Genomic DNA, 25,435 nt, shown 5'->3' with positions numbered 1-25,435 from the left:
CGAGCGATCTGCCCCCCCCCAACACACACCCGCACCCATCGCTCTAGCGGAATCCAAGCGCGCCTCTCCAAAGCTTCCTTTTTTCTTGGCTCCGGCGTTTCTCACTTCGCCTCTCCGAAGCGAAGGAAACAGGTGAACTTCTCCTCCTCCGTCCGCCCCATTGAAGCCCCAGCCGGCTGGAAAGAAAAAAAATTCCTTTTTTTGGAACGGGGAAGGAGCCGGGTGGGTGGGCGGCTGGGAGAGAGAGGCAGGGCGACTAGCACGAGGGGATTAACCTCGCCTGGGAAAAGACACTTACCGGCTTTGCAAGGATCTTTGTAATCGATGGCTTCCGCCTGATCCTCCGGGCTAAGGTCGTAAACGTAGTCGAAATCCAAGCCGGAGCCATGGGAGCGGCAGAGTTTGTTCCAGAGGGCCACCCCGGCCAGCCACAGAGCCATCCGCCAGCAAAACATGGTCAGGCTCCTCGGCGGAGAGATGGAAGCGAGAGAGAGGGAGAGGGAGGGAGGCGAGGCGCCGGGTGCCAGGAGCGGTGGAGCGCGTACGTGTGGCGGACGGGGGAGGTGGAAGGCTGCAGAGAAGGGGCGCCGTGGGGAGGAAAAAAGGGCCGCGAGGATCTCCTCCGTCCGCGCCGACCGGCTCTGCTCTTCTCCAAGGGGATCGCACCCGGAGCCTGGGGCTTCCCCCCATGCAAAGGAATCGGGAGGCTACCGTGCGCGTGGGCGTGCAGTGCTTCTCTCTGCGTGTGTGTGAGTGAGTGCTGCGCTTGTGTGTTTGTGTGTGTAGGCGCGCGTGGAGGGCGAAGGGGTCCGACCCCCCGCGAGGAGGGGAAGTTGCAAAGCGGGAGAAGGCGCTGACTCACCCGCCTGCCCTCTCGCAGCGCCCGGCTCCCCTCCTCGCCTCCTCCTCTGTCAAAGGCCGGGCAAACTTTTCTGCCTCCCCGCCACCGCGGCGGCGGTAGTACCGCCGGGCTACCGGGAACTCTTCTGCCCGGAGGTGGCGACGGTTGGAAGGATCCCTCCTCCTTCTCCCGGTCGACTCCCACGCTGGAGTCGGACTGCACATCAGCAAACGGGGAGAAAATAGAGATGTCCTGGCCGGGTGGGGGTGGGGGGGAGAGGAGGAGGAGGACGGCCGGGATCTAGGTTTTTTATAAAAGAAAGAAAGAAACCCCAACACAAACGCGGAGCGAAGAGAGCCGTGGAATAATATATGAAACTAAAGCAGGTTGCGCGGCGGCGGCGAGCGGTTGTTGTTAGTTAATTTTTTAAATTATTTTTTGCAAGCAGACTCGGGCCCGGCTTTTCCAAGCGGATGCGAAAGGTTAACAGGTTTTTTTGTTTGTTTGCTTGAGAAACAAAGTTTCCGCCGCAGCTTCTTCTCTTTCCCTTCCCTGGCTTGGAAGTGCGCGCGCTGCACGTTGGCTTGCAGCGATCCAGGCTCCAAAAACGTAGGCAGGCTTTTGAGGGCTGGATTTGGTTTTTTCTAAGCCAGCCGAACGAACCGGCGAGTTTAAAATTCGGATTTAGCTGATCAAGCTAAAAAATAAAACGCGGCTCCGATCGTTTTAAAACAGGCACGCCGTTCTCCGCTGATTCCTGGCGAACTTCCCGGGTGAAGGGCGAAGGGCGGGCGAGCGGGTGCTGGGGGGGGCTTCGCCCTCCCGCCAGCAAGAGGGGGAAGACCCAGGGAAGCCGCCCAGCAGCTGATCTGCCCGGCGCCATCTACGCATGCGTGCCCATAGAAAAAAAGGGCGCGCATGCGCAGATGGTGTTTTGACTTCCGGGTTCAAAAATCGCAAATTACCCTGTTCGCAATGGTCGGGGACGCAATAACCGGGGGATCACTGTACTGTTGTTGATGTCCATTTTGAGACCCACCTGCATTCCCAAAACGTTTCCCTTTGGGTAAGGTTCATAAGGTGTACTTTTCAAGTCAGTGTGCAATTTTGGGTGTTATAAAAAACAGCAAACCAGCAGCACATCAGCTACAGCATCCTCTCCTCCTAACCTGAAAACTGCCAGCTGTGGCCTGAAAGACAGCAAGCAGTTTCCCCATCTGGTCATTTTCCTCCCACAAGAGCATGCAAATTATCCTTGTTATTCTAGGCCAGTGTTTCCCAACCTTGGCAACTTGAAGAGATCTGGACTTCAACTCCCAGAATTCCCCAGCCAGCATTTGCTGGCTGGGGAATTCTGGGAGTTGAAGTCCAGATCTCTTCAAGTTGCCAAGGTTGGGAAACACTGTTCTAGGCTTCCCTTGCCAGCCTCCTGCTTAAGGGCCGCCTCACCTGGCAGAAAGATATTACGGTATGCTCTGAGGCCAATTGTTTTTCGACGGCTGCTCTGAAAGCCGCCTTTTTGGGGGGTCCTGTGTCCCCCCTCCCCCCAAAAGAGGCGCGCATCTTAACAGGCCTCCGCAAGATGCTCAAATTCCGCCAGGCATCCGCAGTAATAATGCCAAAAGGCGGGACGCGCAGCAGGACTGTGGCGCGGCCGCTGCTGCTACTACTACGGCCGTCCAGCGGGAAAGCCCGAGCTGTTGTAAATTGGCCACTGAGTTGGCAGAGAGGACTGAGCTGAGGAAGCTGGAAGTGGCGCGGAGGGGCAGAACCGCCTCCTGCAGTCCTACTACTGTGCACCCCAGTCCGGGGAGAGAGGCGCTGCTCCGGCGGAGGGATACGCCGTTCCCTATAAAAAAGGCTCCGCGCAGCCTCACACCTACAGCATTTCTGGCAAAGGGAGGAGGAAGCGACGCTGTTCGCTGCCGATTGCCTGCTGCACCTTCGCCAGGGCACCGAGAGCCAACGCCGCCAGCCGCAATGGTAGGTCGCTCGGATCTAACGCGAAGGGGGATTTTATTTTGTGTGTGTGTATGTGGTTGATGTTCTTGCTCGGGTTTTATTTTTATTTTTTTAAAGCACGGAACCCGAGAAACATCTGGATTTGTCGCTTGACTTCCTTTTACAAAGCCGCGATTGGATCTTTCGACTCTTCTTGGCGGGAACCGACTGGCGACGCGTTGGCCCCTTTTCGCTACTCCGCCTCTGCCCACTTCGGGGGTGGGGTGGGGTGGGGTGGAGATCAGTTCGGACCAGGCTGTGGGAGAGGAGTGTAGAAACGGGCCTTGAGATCCGGCGACGCTCTTTTGCAGGGGAAAGGTCTCCCATCCTTCCGAGGTGGAGTAAAATGAGGAGCCGGATTGTGGGGGCAATACGCTGGCTCTGTTTAAAAAATAAACTGCTATTGCTAACATGTTGTAAGCCGCCCTGAGTCTAAGGAGAAGGGCGGCATAAAAATTGAACAAATACATACATACATACATACATACATACATACATACATACATACGCTGGCTGTTAAAAAAAGTGCTATTGCTAACATGTTGTAAGCCGCCCTGAGTCTAAGAAGGGCGGGATAAAAATTGAATACATACATACGTACGTACGTACATACGCTGGCTCTGTTAAAGTGATATTGCTAATATGTTATAAGCCGCCCTGAGTCTAAGGAGAAGGGCGGCATTAAAAAAAAATCGAATAAATAAATAAAGGTGGGGAAAATGGGGATTCCTGAATGAGCAGGAGAAGCGTTTTGCAGCCCCGGCGTTTGTCCTTTTTGCTTTCACAATTTTTAAAACTTGGGCTGGAAGAGAGTGTAAGATTGCAGGCGAAGAGGAGAGTGGAGGAGAAGCGTAAGATTGCAAGCGAAGTTTCAAGGCGGCCTTGCAAAGTCGGCCCGGGTCTCTCTCTCTTTTTAATTTGCTTTCCACCATCTCGCTTCCTCCCCGGATCAGTAGCTCTTCTTGCGCGCGGAGGAAAAACTCGCGACCGCTGGCCGGAACTGGCGCTCTTGTCGGCGCTTGCGGGAGTTAACGAGCCGGTTTCCTTCCCAGTTAGCGCCCGAGGGCCGGGGTGGCGGATGATTCGGAGCTCCGCCACCGCTCGGGATGGGAAAGCGGCGGAGTCTTGCCCGTTCTCGGACAGGGGGCGAGGTTTGCTTTGAAGAACCGGCCGATTGTTTTTGCGCGGCGGCCTCAGCTAGTGATTTTTTTGTGCGGGTTATTTGCAAGGACTTTGGGGGCGAATGCGTCGGGATGGCAACTGCGCGGGAGCGGAGCGCCCTGGTTCTCCTCTCTCCACATCCCCCACGTCATAGGGGCGAGGTAGTAACTGGGGCCGCGCCTCGCCTTGTAGTCAGAGGTGCTGCGTGCGCTACTCCCGGAGCTGAGATTTCCTGTGTTGTAAAACTGGGGAGGGGCCCTTCGCCTCCCCCCATCACAAAACCACAGTGCTTCCCTTAAAAGAACAAAGGCAGGGTATCTTCGGCAGAAAATGGATCAGGCCTTCACTGGGCACAGGACTATGGCATTAAAGTGAATTTATCCTACATTTTGGCTGGTGCCTTTTGGATTATGTAGCTGGGCACACATTCAGGAAGTGGTGGGATTGTTTTCTGGAAGCGGCTTTCCTCTTCCCTGTGCCTTCCAGATGTGCTGGTTTGATGACCGGGCTTGACAGGGACTACTACCCTGAGATGTACCTCTGGAAAGTTCCTACTTGGAACCATATGGGAGCTCAAACATATGGTATTGATGTGGCTGCAATGGAGCAGAACCATCTGCGACCATTGAAAATGCAATGTAAAGAGCCACAGTTTTGATGTTATTTTAAAAAAAATACATTGATGATGTAAGGAAATGATGAAAATAGATGACCAGGCTGGCTGAAGGAGATGGGTTAGAAGGATGGCAGGGGAGGGAGGATGGAAACAATCACAGTTTCTACACCAGCTGCACTATGGAGGGGGAGGGGAAACCTCTGCGACTATTGCACTATTTCCCTACCCCACCCCCCAAAAATAATTTTCCAAAACCCACAAAATGCCGCAATTGGGGGAAAAAATCAAAACCCACCATTTGAAGGTTGGATTACATCATGTCTCCTCCTCTTCTTCCTCTTGAGCCGCCACCCTACGAATCCCTAGAGGTGGGAAGCTAGGAGAGGATAAAAATCCAGGCTGTTTACAGTAGCAACTGGATATTATTTCCTAGAAGCCCTGAACAAAAGTCTTAAAAGCTCAACACACACACACACACACCATGTGTGAATGCTTTGGAGTGTGTGTACAAGAGGGCTTATGTGGGTGATTTTTGGACTGGAGAGTGAAAGGAGAAGTGGGATCTGTTTATAAAGCAGCCTCAATCTACTAAATATACTAAAATGGACAGTATAGCTGTCTGGTGTACCAAAAATGTATGAATCACAATTGGGCGGAAGGGACAAGGTCATGTTTTGTGCAAAAGGCAGTCAGGGGAAGCCTTCCCCTCCCCCCTATAATGGAGCCCTCCAAATGTGTTGGGCACATGTTGTGATCTGACCCATTTGGAAGTCATTCAAGTAGGGAGGGCTGCTTAGTGCAGGTGCGTGGTAGAGACTGACCCTTGCGTTTCATTTTCTCCTTATGTGCAGTTAGATTTTACCTTGGTCAGACATCTCCCAAGAGCGCTTTAGTTGACCATGATCTTCGGTCATCAATCTGGATTTTATTATTATTTTAACTAGAACTGCTGCGTAATTGTGAAATGCATGATACATTGAGAAAAGAAGGGACGAAATCTCAGCTTTCATTTCCCGTAGTAGAAAAGAAAAGCCCAGGTGTGTCTCCTTCCCCCTTTTGCCGCTGGGAGGGGTTACATCATCGGATCCGACTCCCCGTCCACACAACCCTATATGGGCGGGGTGGCTGGTTTAGCATGATGCTAACTACTTTCATCAGGTAATCAAAGTAAGGCACATTTGTTCTTGCCACTTAAAATATCAAGCTAGACGTTATTATATATTATGTGAAAAAAATATAAGATCGAAACTTGAATGTATAAAACTTGGGTTCTTACCCTTCAAATCACAGACAGAGGGCTTCATGCACTCTAGTTCTGTTGATTTGCATTCTTCATTTTATTGAGGTGTGGTCCAGTTTCCTGCTCTGCATTGCTCTGATATGTTATGTAAATCATTATGCCAACTTGCCTCACTGAAAAGAACACCCAGCAACTGGATTCTGGGAAGATTTCAAACAGGGTTGCTCATTAGGTGTGTACAAATCCTGCAACTTTTTTTTTTCAATGAGACGCTTACTTTGGGATGTCCTTTAATTGCTGGCAAGCCACTGCATTGTGGACTCAGTTATGCTTGCCAACAGAGGATTTCAAACTGCAGAAGATTTTAACGCATTTGTTGATCTTCAAATTTTATAGTAAACTTCCAGACACATCTTCACATCCATCCATCCTGCGTATTTAACAGGAAATCAGTATTTGGATATGACTCTTGCAGCATCAAATATCTATTCTTAACAAAGCTATAAGGCAGACATTCAATATTTGGATAAGAGTATAATTTTTCCAAATTCAGCAACCTTTTGAAGAAAATATATAACTTCATTGGCAGGTTATATATGTATATATATATTTGCATCTTTCTCACTAAGCTATTAAATATTGATTAGGCTTAGTCCAATTAATTATTTTTAAAGCATTTATTTATCTTATAACCCAACTGTACATAAATAACTGACTATATAAATGTTTTAAATGAATTAGAATCTCTCTGCATTGACAGTGTCATACAGAGCAGAATACCATTTTTTCTTGTCAGATATTACAGAGTTGGACTATTGATTAGGACAGTTACTAAAGCTTCAAAGCAATACTTTATTTTTGCAAAACTAATAATCGGCAAGTTCCAATGATTGCCTTGACAAAAAAAATAAGATTATCGTATAGTTTTTAATTTTTTTTAAAGCATTCAATGCTGACTATATTATGCCAAGGTGTGTAGTTCCTGAAGAAAAAATACCTAAATAATTAGTCCCTTATTTTGCAGGCTTGTTTTTGTTACCCGTTGCTTAGTGGTAGGATCAATAATCTCATGGCTATAATGAAAATCTGATGCAAAATGCATTTGAAAGGGGGAGGGTCTGTTTCTATTCATCAGAGTAATAAAGAAGGCTCTCCAGCTTTCTGGATATTTCATATTCTCTTCCCCCATGCTGTCTGAATTTTGTTTGCACGATCCACTGAAGAGAAGAATGGTTTATTGCCAATTGCTCTTGGAGGTGCCAAGCATTAATATAATGTTATGTCATCTTGCCTCTGAGTTGCTGCTGCATTGTGTGCTTTGACATAGCTACAGGTAAACAATGTTCTGAAATACTTTTCTATTCTTTACATAGGCCGATCAGCTGACCGAAGAACAGATTGCTGGTGAGTATTCTAATTGGAGGGAGATGGTTTCTGTTGGCCTAGCAACTTATTGTGAATACAAAAATATTGCAGAACATTCTTGGTGGCTGCCATCCTTTGGCTATTTCTCAAGACTTTACATTCCTGTTGGTGTGGATTGATCTTAAAAAGACAAGAAAGCATCACATTAAATTGTTTTTCATTCAGTCATTCAAATATGCTCCTGAAAACATACATGTTTGTATTCGTTTCTATCTAGATAACTGGTTACCATAGGAATTGAAACCTACCGTCTGGTTATGCAACCCACATCCTTTTTTGTGTACACAGTTATAGCTGTATAAATATAAAGAATGTAACTATGAAATGGATACAGTCCTTTGATTTCCTCTGTACGTTTGCTTAGGTACCAATCAAGACCACTTATTTCAACATTAAAGATCTGAAGCTTTTTGATGTCTTGGATGGTAGTTACTGGGCAAAGCACTTGTTTTTCATGAAAATGACAATGTTTATTTATAGCTTTGTATCAAGGCATATTTATATGAGAATAAAAAAGTCCAGAGAGTTCTGAAAGCTAAAAAGCATGCAATCCAAAATTATTAAGGTAATTGGGATTTTTTTCAGAGAAAATAATGGCTCCTGCAAAATTTAAACAAAGTGCTGCCTTTTCCCCTCCCCTTCTGTTATTTTTATCAAATCACAATTTCTGCTTGGTTTGCCCATGATTGTGGCTAATTATGCTGAAGGGAAAAAGTAGTATAGAATAATTCAGGGCCTTTAGACAATTTCATTGGCTAGGTCAAGAGTAGATTGAAAAGTTCTGAGTAATCATTCCCTCTTTTTGTTACTTTGCTCTCCTGCTCATTCTCTAAAGCAGAAGCGTGCAAAATTCAGCTGTGAAGTAGAAAAGATACTTCACATTCAGCATGGGTGTGTCAGTTGTGCATTTCTCTGGCTCAAGATGGTTGAGTTAAGGAGAAGGCGAGACAGCACTGACGCGTTCTCCTTAGCGCTTATTTTATTGGCAGGACTTCTTTAAGGAGCTGCCGACCAGTATAATTAGCTTATGCTGGACCTGAACCATTTGAAGATCCAAATACTGCACATCTTGCATTCAGAGCTTTGTGCCTGATTGCATTTCTCCCTATGCGTGTTATGCTTCTAGTAATGCTGTAGGTGCAGCATGATGGCTAAGAGTCTGAGATATGAATCAAGAAACCCCTAGTTCAAACCTTACTTCTGTTGTAAGCAAGCTGTTTTTTACATTTTGGCCAGTTTGGGAAGTATTTGTTTCCCCCAAATACATCTCTCGCACACATACATATATATGGTGTGATTTGCATGATGACATCACCCCCACCATCATGTCACTGGATCAGTAACAGAGAATTACTGTCCAAGTATATCTGTAGGGCATCAAACTGAGCAAGCTTGATGCGTTATGGTATTATTGTGTATTCAGAATGGGGTAATAGTTAACCTGCAGTTTCAGGGTTAGGAAATCTCAATTGTGAATGAACCCTTAAGAACATTACCGCTTGGTTGAATCAAAGCATGCAGAATTCTGTTTCTGGGATTCGTGCAGCCTAGATTAGGCTCCTGTTTTTTATATTGAAACCGTGTCCTCAGAAAATCAACAAGCAGGATATGAGTTCTGTAAGTCCTTGCACTTATGTTCCGTAGTAACTAATATTGAGAGATTTACTGCATCCAGACCTGGAGCTAATAAATAGCTGTCATGATAGTGACATGACCTCAGGGCTTGCCACAAAGACGATGGAGTCAGGCTATTCTCCAAAGCACCTGAGGGTAGAACAAGAAGCAATGTGTGGAAACTAAACAAGGAGAGAAGCAACTTAGAATGAAGGAGAAATTTCCTGACAGTTAGAACAATTAATCAGTGGAACAGCTTGCCTCTAGAAGTTGTGAATGCTCCAACACTGTAAGTTTTAACGAAGATGTTGGATAACCATCTGTCTGAAGTAGTGTAGAGTTTCCTGCCCAAGCAGGGGTTGGACTGGAAGATCTCCAAGGTCCCTTCCAACTCTTGTTGTTAATAATAGTATTGTCTCCATGAATTTGCCCATCTCTTTAAAAAGATCTAAAATGACATCCTAACGAAGCTAATTAGATGCTTTGTGAAGTATTTTAATTTAGCTTCACCGGGTGACATGTTTAAGTGCAGTGAGAGAAGAAGATGCTATGCAACTGTAAATGTTTTAAAGCTTTAGAAATGTAAATGAAAAGGCTTTTAAAAATCCATGTGTGCAGTGTCTAACAGGGGACTATTTTATACTCATTTGTTCTTTCCTTCAAAAGAGAAAAATAAAGGTTTCTTTTGCAGCTTATGAGTTTATAAGCATTATGAATACAATACCATCTGTTTACGTATCAGTAATGTCATAGCTGTCTTCACCATATCTTGCTGCCACCCAATCCCAGACTTCAAATTTTTTAGGACATGGGACTATGGATTCTTGTGATGTACATTAGGATGAGATAAGGAGATTTTTCTCCCATAAATACTATATGTGGGATTTTGAACCCTACTTTCCGTATGTCACATCCAAAAATGTGTCTTGTTGTTATGGAAATTGGATGCTTTATACATGGTTTGGATTATTCTTTGTTGACTCAGTGCAATGGTCATTGTAAGCCAAAATAACTTTTGGGTCTCAGGATGCTGCTCTCATCTAGCTATTCTTGGATCTTCCCCAATTTGCATCCCTAGAATTACTGCACTTTTCCCTTTTACTGATGAGTGTTTTAGTAAGTCACGGTTTTAGTCATTGGCTTATGAGCCCAATTGAGCCCAAACTTTATTTTGCCAAGAAAGACTGTTGTGAATTTTGCTGCATTTTATGACCTTTCTTGCTACAGTTGTTACGTGAATCACTATAGCTGTTCAATTCGCAACAGTCGTTAAGTGAATCTGGCTTCCCCATTGCTCGTCAGAAGGTTGCAAAAATGTGATCATATGACCCCAGGAGACTGCAATCGTCATATGAGTTAGTTTTCAAGCGCTTGAATTTTGATCACATAAAGATGGGGATGCTACAACAGTTGCAAGTGTCATAAAAGGTCACATTTTTCAGTGATGTCGTAACTTCGTACAGTCATTAAATGAAATGTTGTAACTCGAGGACTATCTCTACAGTCCAAATTGGAAAAATTGTAGGCCTGCATATTGTTTGTTGACATACATGTCATTCTATGCGTACATTTGCAAAAAGATGGAATATGTCCTTATCATCCCCTGGAGAGAAGAAGACTTATTCACACATGGTGCTGTCAGGTTGCTGTATGATAATTATTATTATTTTCTCCCCTGTCCTCAGAGTTCAAAGAAGCCTTCTCTTTATTTGACAAAGATGGTGATGGCACCATCACAACCAAAGAGCTGGGGACTGTCATGAGGTCGCTGGGTCAAAACCCTACAGAAGCAGAATTGCAAGACATGATTAATGAAGTGGATGCTGATGGTGAGCATATGAAGGGATGAACCAGCTATCATTCATACATGAACATAATTCAGTTTCTTCAAACTCATAACTCAGTGTTGGTAAAAGTTCTAAATTTACAGAATATTCGGGGCGCTAATTACAACTGGGCTTTATACTCCTAATAAAATCTGCCATGTATTAATGACAGCTATGATTCTGACTGTGTCAGGGCAATCTAAATAAAACAGCAAATGAACATACAGCATATCTGCTAAGAATATTATTTATTCTTGTCCTTGGCGTAGCTGCTGTCACTCACATATTAATTAAATATATTATGTGAAGCCTGGGACTAATGCCGGGTAAAGCCTTTTGTTGCAGATCTTAAGAGGCAAACAAGTTTGTAATGGGAGAGAAAGTATTTTAGATAAGTAGGACCTAAGCCATTTAGGACTATAAAGGTTAATATCAAAACTTTTAAGCTCTGTCCCATAAGCAATTTATAATCAGAGCAGATCTTTTAGTACAGACATCATATGACCGCTGTTAGTGACAATCTGTCAGCTGTTTTTTGCATTGCAGTTTCCACTCTTTTCAACAGTAGCTCCTTACGATGAGTGTTACAGCCAACAAAATGGAATGCCACCAAGGCGAACCATTGCCAAATACAACTACCTCAAGAAAGGTCACAGCGCACACACTAGGTATAAATGGAACCCAACTTTCAAGGTTGTTGATTTCTGAGGATTGGATGGTAACGAGCAGCATCATGAGAAAGTTTCCTCTGTATACTGTTGGCGTCTGTTTACTGTCCCCAGCAGTTTTCTAGAGATGTTGAGACAGATTATAACTCTGTGGGACATGATAGATAAGAAGCCAGATGGTGAACAATTAGGTCCCACACAGAATCAAACTGGAAGCTGATATGAAGTGTTGTTTGTTTATTTATTTATTAGATTTGTATGCCCCCCCCCTCTCCGGAGACTCGGAGCGGCTCACAACAAAAAACACAGTACAAATCCAATAGTTAAAAGCAATTTAAAATCCTTAATATAAAAACAGTCATACATCCCAGACAAAAATCATACATGAAGTGGGAACGGCCCAGGGGAATCAATTTCCCCATGCCTGACGGCAGAGGTGGGTTTTAAGGAGTTTGCGAAAGGCGAGGAGGGTGGGGGCACTCCTAATCTCCCAGGGGAGTTGATTCCAGAGGGTTGGGGCCGCCACATAGAAGGCTCTTCCCCTGGGTCCTGCCAGACGACATCGTTTTGTCGACGGGACCTGGAAAAGGCCCAATCTGTGGGACCTAACCGGTCGCTGGGATTTGTGCGGTAGAAGGCGGTCCCGGACATATTCTGGTCCAATGCCATGAAGGTCATAACCAACACCTTGAATTGTGACCGGAAACTGATCGGCAACCCAGGGTTCAATCCTATCAGCCCAAAGGTATCACGGTTAATGGTATCAGGAGCCCGTGAGAAGGAGTAGAGCTAATTCCATCGCATCTGGTCTGGAAGAGATCCTTGCCAATGTAATACTGTGATTAAAATGGCTCCCAATGATTAGCATAATTCAGTTGTGTCTGAAATTGTAAGGTCTTCTCAGATACCTTTCCCCAAAATGGAATGATTGTTTATATTGCATAGATTGCCAATGCCAAGGGAGGGTTGGGTTTTCTTTGCATGGACTACTTGCCTTCTTTATGCAATTAAGATACACCCTTCCCTCAATGACACATAGATTACTTCTCTTTACCATGATGTCAGTCCTGTCTTAATCAGTCAAGAAAGGCAAGAATTAAATTACTGGCTGGTAATTCTCATATCTCCCTATATCGCTAGCCCCAAAATTCCAAGTCTTTAGCTGTTGCTAAATTTGTTTCCCTATGATTTGTCCAAGTGTGTTTGTTTATTTATTAAATTTATTTGCCACTAATGGCAATACAATTATAAATTATGGTAAAAAGATTGGGTGGTAGGGAACAAGGTGTGCAGGGAGTGAGGTGGGATCTGCTGTTAGTCCATCAACCACCTCCAGATGGACAGTCTCCACTGGCACTCCAAGCCAATTGATAGAGCCAGAATTTCAGACCCTTGTGGAAGATCAGGAGCAGATCTCATCCTGGAGAGTAAGATGTTCCAAAGGGTAGGAGCCTTGGCATGGAAGGCTCTTCTCCTGTATCCTGCCAGCTGAAATTTCTTGACTGGTGAGATCTGCAGCATACCTCCTCTTCTGATGCAAGTGGGGTGAGATCATCCCATTGGGATGAGATGGTTCCTCAAGTAACCTGGACCCATGCCACGCAGAGTTTTATAGGTAATAGCCAACACCTTGAATTGCACCTGGAAGCAGGCCAGCAGCCAGTGCAGCTTGCATAATAGTGATGTTGGAGCACAGCTGATCAACTTTGCCCATCAGTTCTGGCTATGCATCTCCAATGTATTGTTGAAGAATATGTCGCTTGTACTAATAAAGCAATGCTGGCCTCTTACATGGATGGAGTGATGACAGAGAAGAAAGCATTCTTTAATACTTCTCCAGCTGATGCATAATCTTCAAATAGTGCTCAGTTCTTGTTCAATTCCTGTCCACTTGTGTCCTATTTGCCATCTTATTTGCTTCATTATTTTGATATTCTTTGCTGGAACTTGTCTGGTCTTGCTATGTGAAAGAAAATAGTGGCCATTATTCAGGCCATTTTTAAATTCTATAGATTAGACCGAGCACTGACATAATAGCTGATAAGTAAAATGGGAAATTTCTTAAACACATTAGGGCAAATATCCAAAGGCATTGGGTGCCTGAATTGGATTGCTTTAAGATTTCCATCAGCTGTCAGTCTCATTAGAAGGTGATCTGTCCGTGCCAGTTGGGAGTTACCATAATTTTCCCAATTTCAAATCACTTGCTCCACTCAAGCAGAAAACCACACCTAATATGTGTCCTGAACAAAATGCCTAGAGTAAACCTATGCCTTGCCAGAGGTCAGAACAGCTAGCTCAGGAAGAGAGACTATTGGGTTGCAGGATAGACAATATGCTAGCAGTATCCCTATCTCCAAATGCAGTAGAATGCACTCAGGTTTGGCAGACTGTCAAATGGAGTCAGTGAAATAGAAACCTTATAGGCAACAGCTTCTTACCCTCTAGTTTTAGCCTCTGGGCTATGGGGTAGCTTGGCGAGAGATAGACTCCGCTTTCTCTACCATATCCTCTTGATAGTCTCCAAATCTGAATTAAATCCGGGATTAAATTCTGAGTAAAAGATATTTTAATGGCAAGAGAATTGCAGTGCAACTTTTCCCCCTCCTTCGCCACACAACTTTCTAGATAAAGTGATCTAAACTCCCTGGAGTTTATTATAATATCCCTAATGGTTATAATATGGCTTGCCATTGTTTTCTTGGGTGTTTTTCAACTTCCAGTCCAGGCTAGGATTTCCTGATTTCATGTTATTACTAATAGCTTTGACCCTTCTTAGCATTTCCAAGGTCAGCCAAAATTGGCTATATCTTACTACCTGCTGTGAAATAATCATGTGTTGGAGGTATATATTTCTGGTCAAATTACACATTGCCTAGCTGCAAATTTTAATTATGCCTCTTCATGGTATCAACCCTAATCAGGATGTGGACCCCCTAGCATAGTGTGGCATGGTTGGAGAAACTTAACATACAAAATGTTTCTGACTGCCAAAGAAAAATTATTTGCATTGCTTAAAATGTTTGAGTGGCTTATTGAGAGAGACACTTAAAAAGAAATAGATGGGCTAGAAAAAATAACTAAATTTGAATTAGCTGCACTATATGTAAAGAAAACTGAGTGGGATTAATATGATAACTGCTCATTGATTTAACTATTTTTACCTTTTATGTGTTAATATTTGAGTTCTCTGCGAATTGTTCTTAGAGTGTGAGGGAAACATAGACAGTAATAAAGGAGAATATTTGTAGCTCACAGTTGAAATGAGGGGTCCTGTAGTACTCTCTGAGCTTGGTTGTTTTCTTGCAGATATTTCATTACCCAATCTAGGTAACACCATTGATGCTTATTGGGGATCAAAGATTTCTTCAAAGTTAAAACAAAAATCATCTCTAGAGTAGAGCATGTGGAATCATACTCTGTATACCCTCTTGTGATACAAATGAGTTCAAAATAAGAGCTTGAGTACTTCGAACGTTATAAAAAGACAGCTTGATCAGAGGTGATACGGGTTTTTGAAATAATTTTCTAATCTGCAAAGAATAGCTAGCATTTTATTACAACTATTTATATCATCCTGTCTTGTCTACAAAATAATTTCTAGTCCAGTAACCTAATGGAAGAGATTCAGAACATTACTCCACTGTATGTCTCCCAGACAGGATATAATTCACTGCCAACATGCTGCGTACGAATGGAAGGCATCAAGTTTGAGAAAGCTTTCCAGTTGTATATCATGTGTTGAAGACATGAGAATCAATTTTTAATAAAATAACTGTCTGCTTATATTTGCTTAATTTGTCCTATAGCTACAAATATGGAACAGTGATTAAGAAAAGCCTTCATTGGGGTCAGTTGTACAAATCCCTTCCAAAATAAACTACACATCCTTGAGAATTTTGATTGTTTCTCAGATTGTTTGCAGAATCTGAGCATTGAATGTAAGGAATATATCATGTGCTGAACAAGACATAATAATGTTGACCTAGTCACCTGCAGTCCTGACTTCTATCTGTTTCCCAAGATCAGCAGTCAGATTTTAGTTCCTTTGAAAATTAGTCTGCTATTTAAAGAGAAGAGAATGACAGTGAAATTATAAATAAGCATTAAAACTAGAAAGAGAATCTGGATTATGTAAAAACCAAGAATTTTCAGTTCATAGTTGAGCAGGTAGTAGGTGAGAATAAATTTCATTTCTGTCTTTCCCAAGTCCTGAAATTTCCACCTGCAATGGCCTTTGATCTGGAGAGGCCAAATTTGGAGCCAGTTATGTGATGTTCTCAAAACAATTCAGGAGTACAAAGTATTGAACTTATTGACATCTGCTAAGAAATTATACATCTTTTATATCTAAAACTTTTGATGGCATAAAGGGACATTCCTATGGAAAAAAAGGTCTTTATTAAAAAAAACTGATAGCAGGCATGTCATGTCATAACTTGGTTGGAAATCCAAATGATTTTCAGTGATTATCAAATTTAACAAGGAGTATGGATCTAAAAATGAACATCAAAGATAATGTTTGATAGGGAAAATGGAGTGAGTGCAAACACGGTGAAGAACTGGAACAAACAGATTAAACCGTGTCCCTTAGCAGAATGAATTATACAATTTTAAGATATGTAAATCTGGTAGAAAGGCAGTGAATAGCATGAATGTTAAATAGCAGTGAGGCTTAAGCATGTCAAGAAAAACATAAAAGTATATTGAAGGCAATAGGCATAGCACATCTTTGATAAAACTAGGTAGGTCAAGAAAAAAATAGGTGAAAGAAGATACTGAAAACTGAACAATATGAAAGAACTTCATTGAGTTATTTGATTAGAAAGAATGAATGAGAATCCAGTTACAGAATAAATTTTAACTAATGAGGAATGGATTGAGAGGAAGAGGACAGAACAAATTCTGTTTTGATAGAGTTGAAAATTGATTTGGACATATTTTTACTTTTCTATGCCTTTTTTGACAGGCAATGGCACCATTGATTTCCCAGAATTCTTGACCATGATGGCTAGAAAAATGAAGGACACAGACAGTGAGGAGGAAATTCGTGAGGCATTCAGAGTTTTTGATAAGGTATTATTTTAAGGTTAACTGTGGTGTGGGTGTTAGTGTTACAATGTATAGGTTCCTTGGAATTGTTCTTCATTGCTAAAAGCAGATGTCCTAATGAACTCAATCTGTATAGTCTGGAGGACAGAAGGAAAAGGGGGGACAGGATCGAAACATTTAAATATCTTAAAGGGTTAAATAAGGTTCAGTAGGGAAGTGTTTTTAATAGGAAAGTGAACACAAGAAAAAGGGGACACAATCTGAAGTTAGTTGGGGGAAGGATCAAAAGCAACGTGAGAAAATATTATTTCACTGAAAGAGTAGTAGATCCTTGGAACAAACTTCCAGCAGACGTGGTTGGTAAATCCACAGTAACTGAATATAAACATGCCTGGGATAAACATATATCCATCCTAAGATAAAATACAGGAAATAGTAGAAGGGCAGACTAGATGGACCATGAGGTCTTTTTCTGCCGTCAGTCTTCTATGTTTCTATGTTTCCTAGTAAATTCCAATGAGTCTTGTAATTTGCAGTTCACAATCAATTTTCTAACTGGTTGCTTTGTTTGACTTACGTTCCTAGCAAAACTGTTTTGAAGGGCAACATAACATAAGAACTGTAATGTATTTTTTATGGAAACAGTTGATATTCTGCAAATGTATCCTTGAAATCTTGAACGAAGACTCTTTCATAGTGTATTGTTTATTGGTTGCATATCTTAAAAAACAACATACAGTGAAAAAAAGTACAGTGTGTAAGATGCCTTAAACAGAAAACCAGAATTGCCCAAATTGTGTTGAGTGTGCTTGTGGCAAACACTCTAGCATGTTGCATTGTAATGTATAATTGAAATGGCTCTGATTAAGAAAGCTCTTTGTTGTTTGGAGAAGCAAATAGCAATGCTTGCCAACCTGGTGTCTGTTTCACTGTAGTAGAAAGTTTGTTTATTCGTTCATTCAATTTTTATGCCGTCCAACTCCCTAGAGACTCTAGGCGGCTCACAATCAAAAATATAAAACATCCAAATAATACTAAAACCTGTAAAAACAATTTAAATACAAAAGTTAAGCCCATGCATACCAGTTAGACCAGATCTCGATGGTTACCACCAGGCCTGCTGGAAAAGCCAGGTCTTTACCTGTTTCCAGAAGGCCAGTAGGGTGGGGGGTAGTCCGGATCTCAGGAAGTAACTGATTCCAGAGGGTTGGAGCAGTCACAGAGAAGGCCCTCCCCCATGGGCCCGCCATCCGACAATGTTTAGCTGATGGGACCCAGAGAAGACCAACTCTGTGGGGCTTTTCTGATTGATGGGAGCTATGTGATAGAAGGTGGTCTCAGAGATAGTCTGGCCCTAAGCCAGAGACCAATTGGGAGCCAGTGCAGTCCGCGGAGGATTGGTGTAATGTAAGTGTACCTCGGTACACCCACAACAGCTCACGCAGCTGCATTTCGGACCAACTGTAGTCTCCCAACACTCTTCAGGGATAGTTCCATATAGAACACATTGCAATAATCTAGCTGTGAGGTGGCAAGGGTATGAGTGACTATGAGAAGAGTCTCCTGATCCAAGTAGGGTCGCAATTGGTGCACTAGGTGAACCTGTGCAAAGGTCCCGCTAGCTACAGCTGTCAGATGTTGGTCTAATCTTAGTTGTGAGTCTAGGAGGACACCCAAATTGCGAACCTGTTCTGAGGGAGGTAATTTCCCCTCCCCCCGAACCAAAGATGGACAGTTGGTATAGTCTTTTGGAGGCAGTACCCACCGCCACTTGATCTTGTCAGGGTTAAGTCTGAGCCTGTTAACTCCCATCCAGACTCTCACAGCCTCCAGTCACCGACACATCATATCCACTGCTTCATTAAACTGACATGGGGTGGAGATATATAACTGGGTGTCATCAGCATATTGCTGATACCTCACCCCGTGTCGTTGGATGATTTCACCCAGTGGTTTCATGTAGATGTTAAATAGGAGAAGAGAGAGGACTGAACCCTGAGGCACCCCGCAAAAGAGGGGTCTGAGAGTCGACTTCTCTGTCTTCCTACCAACACTGACTGCGACCAGCCAGAGAGATAGGAGAACCACCATATCACAGTGCCTCCCACTCCCAACTCCCTTAGTCGTCGCAGAAGGATACCATGGTCAATGGTATCAAAAGCAGCTGAGAAGTCAGGTAGCACCAAGATAGAGGAATGACCTCAATCTCAGACTTGCCAGAGATCATCCATCGAGTGACCAAAGCAGTTTCCGTGCTGTAGCCAGGTCTGAAGCCTCACAAATGCTTCTTTCCCTCGAGGCATTAACCAAAGCCTGGAGCCAGCCTTGTGTCATCTCCCTGCTGCCCAAAACCAACCAGGAGGGGCATGGATCCAATAAACACATGGAGGAACTTGTCTCTCCCATTGCTTTGTCCACATCCTCAGGATTCACAGGCTCAAATTCATCCCTTACAATAGCACTAACACCTACCCCTATCATCTCAGTCGGAATTGCCCAGAGTCCAGTTTCATCCGAATCTGGGTGACTTTATCCAACAGAAACTGAACAAATTCCTCAGCTCTACCCTGCAAAGGCTCCTCTGTTCCCTCTGCATTGAGAAGGGAACGGTCACCCTAAAGAGGGCAGCTGGGCGGGAATTAGCAGGCGTAATAACTGCGGAAAAAAGTGAACATTTTGCCGCCTGTATCGCCACTAAGTAAGTCCTAATAAAGGCTCTTAACAGTCAGATTTGGCATTACTGGTTCTCCAGCATCGGTCTAGACGTCTCTTCTGGCACTTCATCTTCCGGAGTTCCTCAATGAACCATGGAGCTTTCCTGGATCCACCACCATCGAGAGGTCGAAAAGGCGCAATCCGGTCCAGTGCCCCTGATGATGTAAAAAAGACGTTGAAACTCTATAAAGAGCACAGAGAAGAGCAACAAAGATGATTAAGGGACATGGAGGCTAAAATATATAAAGAACAGTTGCTGGAATTGGGTATGTCTAGTTTAATGGAAAGAAGCACTAGGCATGACATGATAGCAGTATTTCAATATCTCAAGGATTGCCACAAAGAAGAGGGAGTGAAGCTATTCTCTAAAGCACCTAAGAACAGGACAAGAGGCAAAGAGTGGAAACTAGGAGAGAAACAACCTAGAATTAAGGAGAAATTTCCTGACAGAAAAATTAATCAGTGGAACGATTTGACTCCAGAAGTTGTGGATGTTTGAACACTAGAAGTTTTTAAGAAAAGATTTGACAACCATTTGTCTGAATTGGTATAGGATTCCCTGTGTGAGCAGACCATCTCCAAGGTCTCTTCCAACTCTGTTACTCTATTGTATTCCTTACAGAGTTGATGTATCTGTCAGAATCAAAGTTGCTCTGGTTTGTTAACAAGTCTTTTCTTTTTGTTTGCATTCAGTAAGGTCAAAACTTGAACAGGTTTTTTTTAATCCCATCTTCACCTCCTAAATGAAGAATTGTATTTTTCATAGAGAGTCTAAAACATGTTTTATTTTTGCACGTAAGCTGTAAATTGTACTCTTTCAAGAGAAGATATGGCTTGGATAAGATGTCATCATCTCAGTCTAGTAGATGGTCATTCCAATGAGTAACCTGCCAGATATGTTAGGTTTGCAAATTCAGAAGTTCCTAGACAATCAAGCTTTCTGGAGCTGCATTTCTGAGATTCCTGAGGATGTTAGGTTGAGAATGAATACCCAAATTTCCTATAAAATCTAAATGAGGAAGTGGTTAGCAAGTTTGAAAGAAGTATTCTGAACCAGCCCAGTAACTTAAAATTCACTTTTATGTTGATTTCTCTGGATCTCTTGGTACTATTAGGATATTTGTATGATATAGGTTTATGTTTTTTTAAAAGCATTTCTGTTTGTATTTTTCCCACGGGAGGGAATTTCTTGCTGTTCCCTAGAGGACTTCAAAGTCATTGAAGGTAATCTAGGCATTCAGATATGCTGTTGGTGGAGTTAGAGCAGGGGTCCTCAAACTCGGCAACTTTAAGACTTGTGGAGCAACTGAACTGAGGTGGTGCAGCAGGTAGAGTGCAGTACTGCAGGCCACTAAAGCTGACTCTAGATCTGTAGGTCAGCAGTTCAAATCTCATCACCGGCTCATGGTTGACTCAGCCTTCCAACCTTCCGAAGTGGGTAAAATGAGGACCCGGATTGTGGGGGCAATATGTTGGCTCTGTTAAAAAGTGCTATTGCTAACATATTGTAAGCCGCCCTGAGTCTAAGGAGAAGAGCAGCATAAAAATAAATAAATAAATAAAATAAGTCTTAAAGTTGCCAAGCTTGAAGCCCTCTGAACTGTTAGAGAAACTTCTCACTGTATAGAGAAGAAAGAGACTGTTCTCATATACAGTAGTACCTCGTGATACGAACCCATCGTCATATGAACTTTTCGAGATACGAACATGGGGTTCGGAATTTTTTTGCCTCTTCTTATGAACTTTTTTCGCCTTACGAACCTGCTGCCGCGAACGCCGAATCCGGAAGTTCAGCAAAAGTTTGGGAGGCAGCTGAGAAGCACCGCCGCCCGACTGTCACCTTCCGAACAGCCGGGGGGCTTCTCGGCATTCTCCTGAATGGCGAACCCAGAAGTTCGGCAAAAGTTCGGATTCAGCGTTTGGGTTTGGGAGAATGCCGAGAAGTGCCGCTGCCCGGCTGTCACCTTCGCAGAAGAGCCGCGGAGCTATCGGCCAGATGGGAGGCTCAAACGGAGGTGGGGAATCCCAATAGGGAATTCCATGGGCGGAGCTTTGACGTCACGGAGACGTCCTTCCTGGCTGGCTGAAATGTGGACTCCAGGAAGGACATCTTCTTGATGTCAAAGTTCCGCCCATGGAATTCCCTATTGGGATTCCCTACCTCCGTTTGAGCCTCCCGACCGGCCGACAGCTCCGTGGCTCTTCTGAGAATGTGACAGCCAGGCGGTGGCGCTTCTCAGCAGCCTCCCGAATGCCGAACCCGAACTTTTGCCAAACTTCCAGGTTCGGCATTTGGGAGAACGCCAAGAAGCGCTCAGCTGTTTCAAAAGCCGAGTCTACGGAGAGGGGCGGCATACAAATCCAATAAACAAATAAATAAATAAAAGGTGACAACCGGGTGGCGGCACCCAGCGGAGGGCCGTTTTTGCGATAATTTTTTTCTTGCTTGCACACATTAATCGGTTTTACATTGTTTCCTATGCGAAACCTTGTTTTATCTTACAAACCTTTCACCGTACGAACCTCCTCCCGGAACCAATTAAGTTCGTAAGATGAGGTATCACTGTATTTAGATTTTGATAATTTGTTTTTTATGATGGGACATTCAACAGCTTTATTGGCATTTTTAAGTGATTTTACATTAGAAACCTTCGTGGTATAAGAAATAAACTAATAGGATGGAACAAGATTGGAACTTTGATTCTAAATTTAATTACAAAGCTTTTAAGATGGCAAAATAAATAGTTTGAGGACTTGGATTTGAATTAAACCTTAATTCTTCTGCTGCTTACAATGTTTGCCTAACAGTAACATTTTACATAATACCAAAAGATTATTGTTCTGCTGGTAATCCTACATTCCTGAGAGATTTGGGATATGTTTTTTGCACACTTCCCTAAGACTACCGCAATAAAAATTAAATTCTGGATAATATATATAAGATAAAGTTAATAACAACATAGAACATAGAAAACATCCTACAGCATCTTTCTAAGATCTCAGATATGTGTTTCCTATTAGCTGTCCTTGATCTTGATTAACAGAAATACTGTCCTGTTATCCCTGCCTGTTCTTTAATTTCCAAAGAATTTGCCATATTTAGTGGTATTATAAAAAACTATTATGTTATGTCTCTCAATTTTGCATTATTTGTTCTCTGTCTCCCCCCCCCCCTTCCCCAGGATGGCAATGGTTACATCAGTGCAGCAGAACTACGTCATGTTATGACAAACTTAGGAGAAAAGTTAACAGATGAAGAAGTAGATGAAATGATCAGAGAAGCAGATATTGACGGAGATGGACAAGTTAACTATGAAGGTATAATGTGGATTCCTACAACTATAGAATTTTGCAAGAGCAGAAATTACAGTGGGGTCTTAGACGTTGTGGATTGTTAAACTAGTATATCTTAGAATGCAACAAGGTAAGGAAGTTCTGCATGGCAGGTTGTTTAATTTCTGAAATGCTAAAAATACATTCCTTTGTTTCTTTCAGAATTCGTACAGATGATGACTGCAAAATGAAGAGATCTCCTTTCACCTTTTTTTTCCTCTAGAAGAATCAAATTGAATCTTTTACTTACCTCTTGCAAAAAAAATGTTCATTTATTCATTCTGTTTCTGTATAGCAAAACTGAATGCTGAAATACCTTCTGTCCACAAACTGCATGTAATGGTTGGTGGTCCTGTTCCCCCAAAAAATCAAGTTAGCCATCAGTTTTTTTCCAATATAAATAATTGTACTGCCTTTTAAAAATAAGAAAGCACTTAGTGAACTCCTCAAAAAGTTCCATTTGCTAATAACTATTACTCTGTTTGGGCTGGCCAGTTTTTCATGCATGCAGCTTGACAATTGAGCACAGTCAGACATTTGTATTAAAACAGTTTTAAAAAGGAGAAAAACCTTAAAAGGGAAAAAAAAAGCCTAACCACTCTCTTGTCAAAAAGTGGGTTCTGGCTGAATCTGTAGTTACAAAATTGTCAAAGCTGGTTACGTTCAAAATTGTTTTATACCTCAGGTGGTATGCAGCAAAGTGGCTGAGGACTGGAAAAAATTTAGAGGCGAACCCTTCCCTTCCCATTCCCCACCTGAGGTGGAGAAGGCTCACCAATATGTAGCTGTAGTTTGTTTCCAAAAGCAAATAGGTGGCATTTCTGTGTTACTACATTGATTTTAAAATTGTCTGCATTGCACTATTGTGGAACGGATGTTGGGCCATTACCGTTCTAAAAGGTTTTAACAAAATCTTTACCAAAGGGCAGGAGCACCTTTGGGTACATGCTCCATCTCTCTTCCCCCCCTCTCCTCTCTCTTGTTTCTCTGTCTCTGTTTCTCTCTCTTTCTGTGTCTCTTTCTTTCTCCCCCCCCCACCCTCCTCTCTCTTGCAGTTTTAAATTTTACTGTACCGAGACTTGGAGCTGGCAGAGGAGCCTGTGGACTTCAGCACAACTATCAACATCGATGTTCAAGATAGTACAGTTATGTCCATTCCAAGTTGTAAAAGCTAGTCTTTTTTCCAATAAAAGACCATTAACTTAAAGGTGGTGTTACATGCTTTGTAAAAGCCGAAAGGATTTATCTCTATACAATTTGAGAGATTAAACCAAAAAGGAAAAAAAAAAAAAAGGAAAAAAAAAGGTAAGGCGGCAGAACGAAAGAAAAATGTGTTCTGTGAATGACTTGCTGCTAAATTATAATGCACATGTATGCAATAACTTAACCTGTTTAATGTTTCTTCAAGATGGCAAGAACTGACCTCTTGTAACCCAAGACCTTTGCTATAAATAAATGAACTTGTGCTTGCCTTTCATCTTTATGACAATCTTAATTCTCTGGCTTGTTTGATTCTGACTCATCCGGAGTCTGCAGGGAAGTGGCACCATTTTTTTATCCCTGGTTTATGGTAGCTGTAATGCTAGAACTGACATTTATTAGCCTCTTGTCTAGTGAGGAGTTGCATATTGGCAAGATATCTAACTTTATTAAAAAGAAGGGAAAATTAAGCAACAAAGTTGGGGTCCAATGAAAGAGTTGTAGAGTCAAGCACATATTCAAATGAAAGAGATTTCAGGTTCAGCTTTGGTCCATGAATTGCTTTATAAGGCAGAATCCTAAATATATCTCCTTTAACACCTCATAATGGTTTCATTCATGCATAAGCATAGACTACAATGAAGGTTTCAAATTCTGAAACTAAGCTTTGTTAAAAAAAAAGGGCTTAGTTCTTTGTGTTATGCACCCAAGCAGAGGATAGAGAACCTAAGGTTTTGGAGCTTGTTTGCTAAAGTTTCTTTAGTGTGTAATCGGATGCTCTCCAGAGATTTTGGACTTAATTCTCAATTATACCAACCAGAATGATCAGTGGCAAAGAATTACAACGGTTATCCAAAATATGGAAGGCAGACTGTCGTCTATGTAGCAAAATACAGTAATGTGAATAAGGGATACGTTTGGAGCTATTAACTGCTTGAGTTGGTTGGTGATTGATTGATTGATTGATTGATTGATTTGACTTCTATGCCGCACTTCTCAACCGACTCAGTTTGAGAATTAAGAATGACAAGAATATTTAGAATAAGAAATCTTTACTGTTTTGTTTTGAAAATTGTGTAACTGATGTTTCAAAAAGTATTTAAAAGAAAATGCATAAATCTCGGCTGGAAATTCCATTTTTGAGCAGACAAAGAAATGAGATCAAATGATGAAAAATAATAGTGGTATAAGGGACAAGTATCTGAATGCTTGTGTATTTGCAAATGAGCATTCTGCAGTGCAATTTTTATGCAGCCATGGATTTTTAAAGAAGATCTAGATAGCATCAAGGTTTATTCAAGCTGTGCTTCTCATGTTTTTTTTTAAATTACAAAGGCATCTGAGGTACAAAATCCAACAGGAATACAATTTTTCAGTATCTATTTTCAGCTAGAGGAAAAGGCTCTACAGAAATAAAGGGTTTAGGAAGATTGATTATTAGACTTGCTTTTTATTGTCAGGCTGAAGATGAAACTGAACAGAAAAAGGAACTAATTTTCTTAATTATAAAACTAGAATTGTAACTCCAATGTAGCCATAATTAATTGGCCCCAATTCCCTTTCTTCTGTAAGTGTGGAGGTAAAAAATTGAGATTGACTCTTGATGACTCCTTGGAGATAATTATGCCGTTTCCTTAGCAACATTAAGGAAGTCAGTTGCTACTGGCACCATTTGAGATGTTTTTTAACTTTTCAGTCTAGCTGAGAGGCCTGATATTCTCTAATGGGACTTCTCTAGCCCCA

General features: G+C 42.4%; 1 protein-coding gene across 1 annotated transcript; it reads left to right on the top strand.

Annotated features, from left to right (window-relative positions):
• The first annotated feature begins 2,462 nt into the window (after nt 1–2,462).
• On the top strand, nt 2,463–23,969 carry CALM1 (calmodulin 1). The gene is made up of 6 exons (XM_070753365.1): nt 2,463–2,824; nt 7,233–7,263; nt 10,584–10,727; nt 16,362–16,468; nt 22,342–22,477; nt 22,655–23,969. Exons 1-6 carry the CDS (start codon nt 2,822–2,824, stop codon nt 22,681–22,683), a joined length of 450 nt encoding a protein of 149 aa, XP_070609466.1. The 5' UTR covers nt 2,463–2,821; the 3' UTR covers nt 22,684–23,969.
• The last annotated feature ends 1,466 nt before the right edge of the window (nt 23,970–25,435 follow it).

This window comes from Erythrolamprus reginae, chromosome 1 (genome assembly GCF_031021105.1).
Source record: "Erythrolamprus reginae isolate rEryReg1 chromosome 1, rEryReg1.hap1, whole genome shotgun sequence".
NCBI lineage: Eukaryota > Metazoa > Chordata > Lepidosauria > Squamata > Dipsadidae > Erythrolamprus > Erythrolamprus reginae.
This window is presented reverse-complemented; position numbering and strand designations above follow the sequence as displayed.

Bases quoted from the DNA above. Each gene is read 5' to 3' on its own strand.
- CALM1 (XM_070753365.1), top strand. The intron at 7,264-10,583 runs GTGAGTATTCTA...CCCTGTCCTCAG, and splicing joins GACCGAAGAACAGATTGCTG to AGTTCAAAGAAGCCTTCTCT. The intron at 22,478-22,654 runs GTATAATGTGGA...TGTTTCTTTCAG, and splicing joins TGGACAAGTTAACTATGAAG to AATTCGTACAGATGATGACT.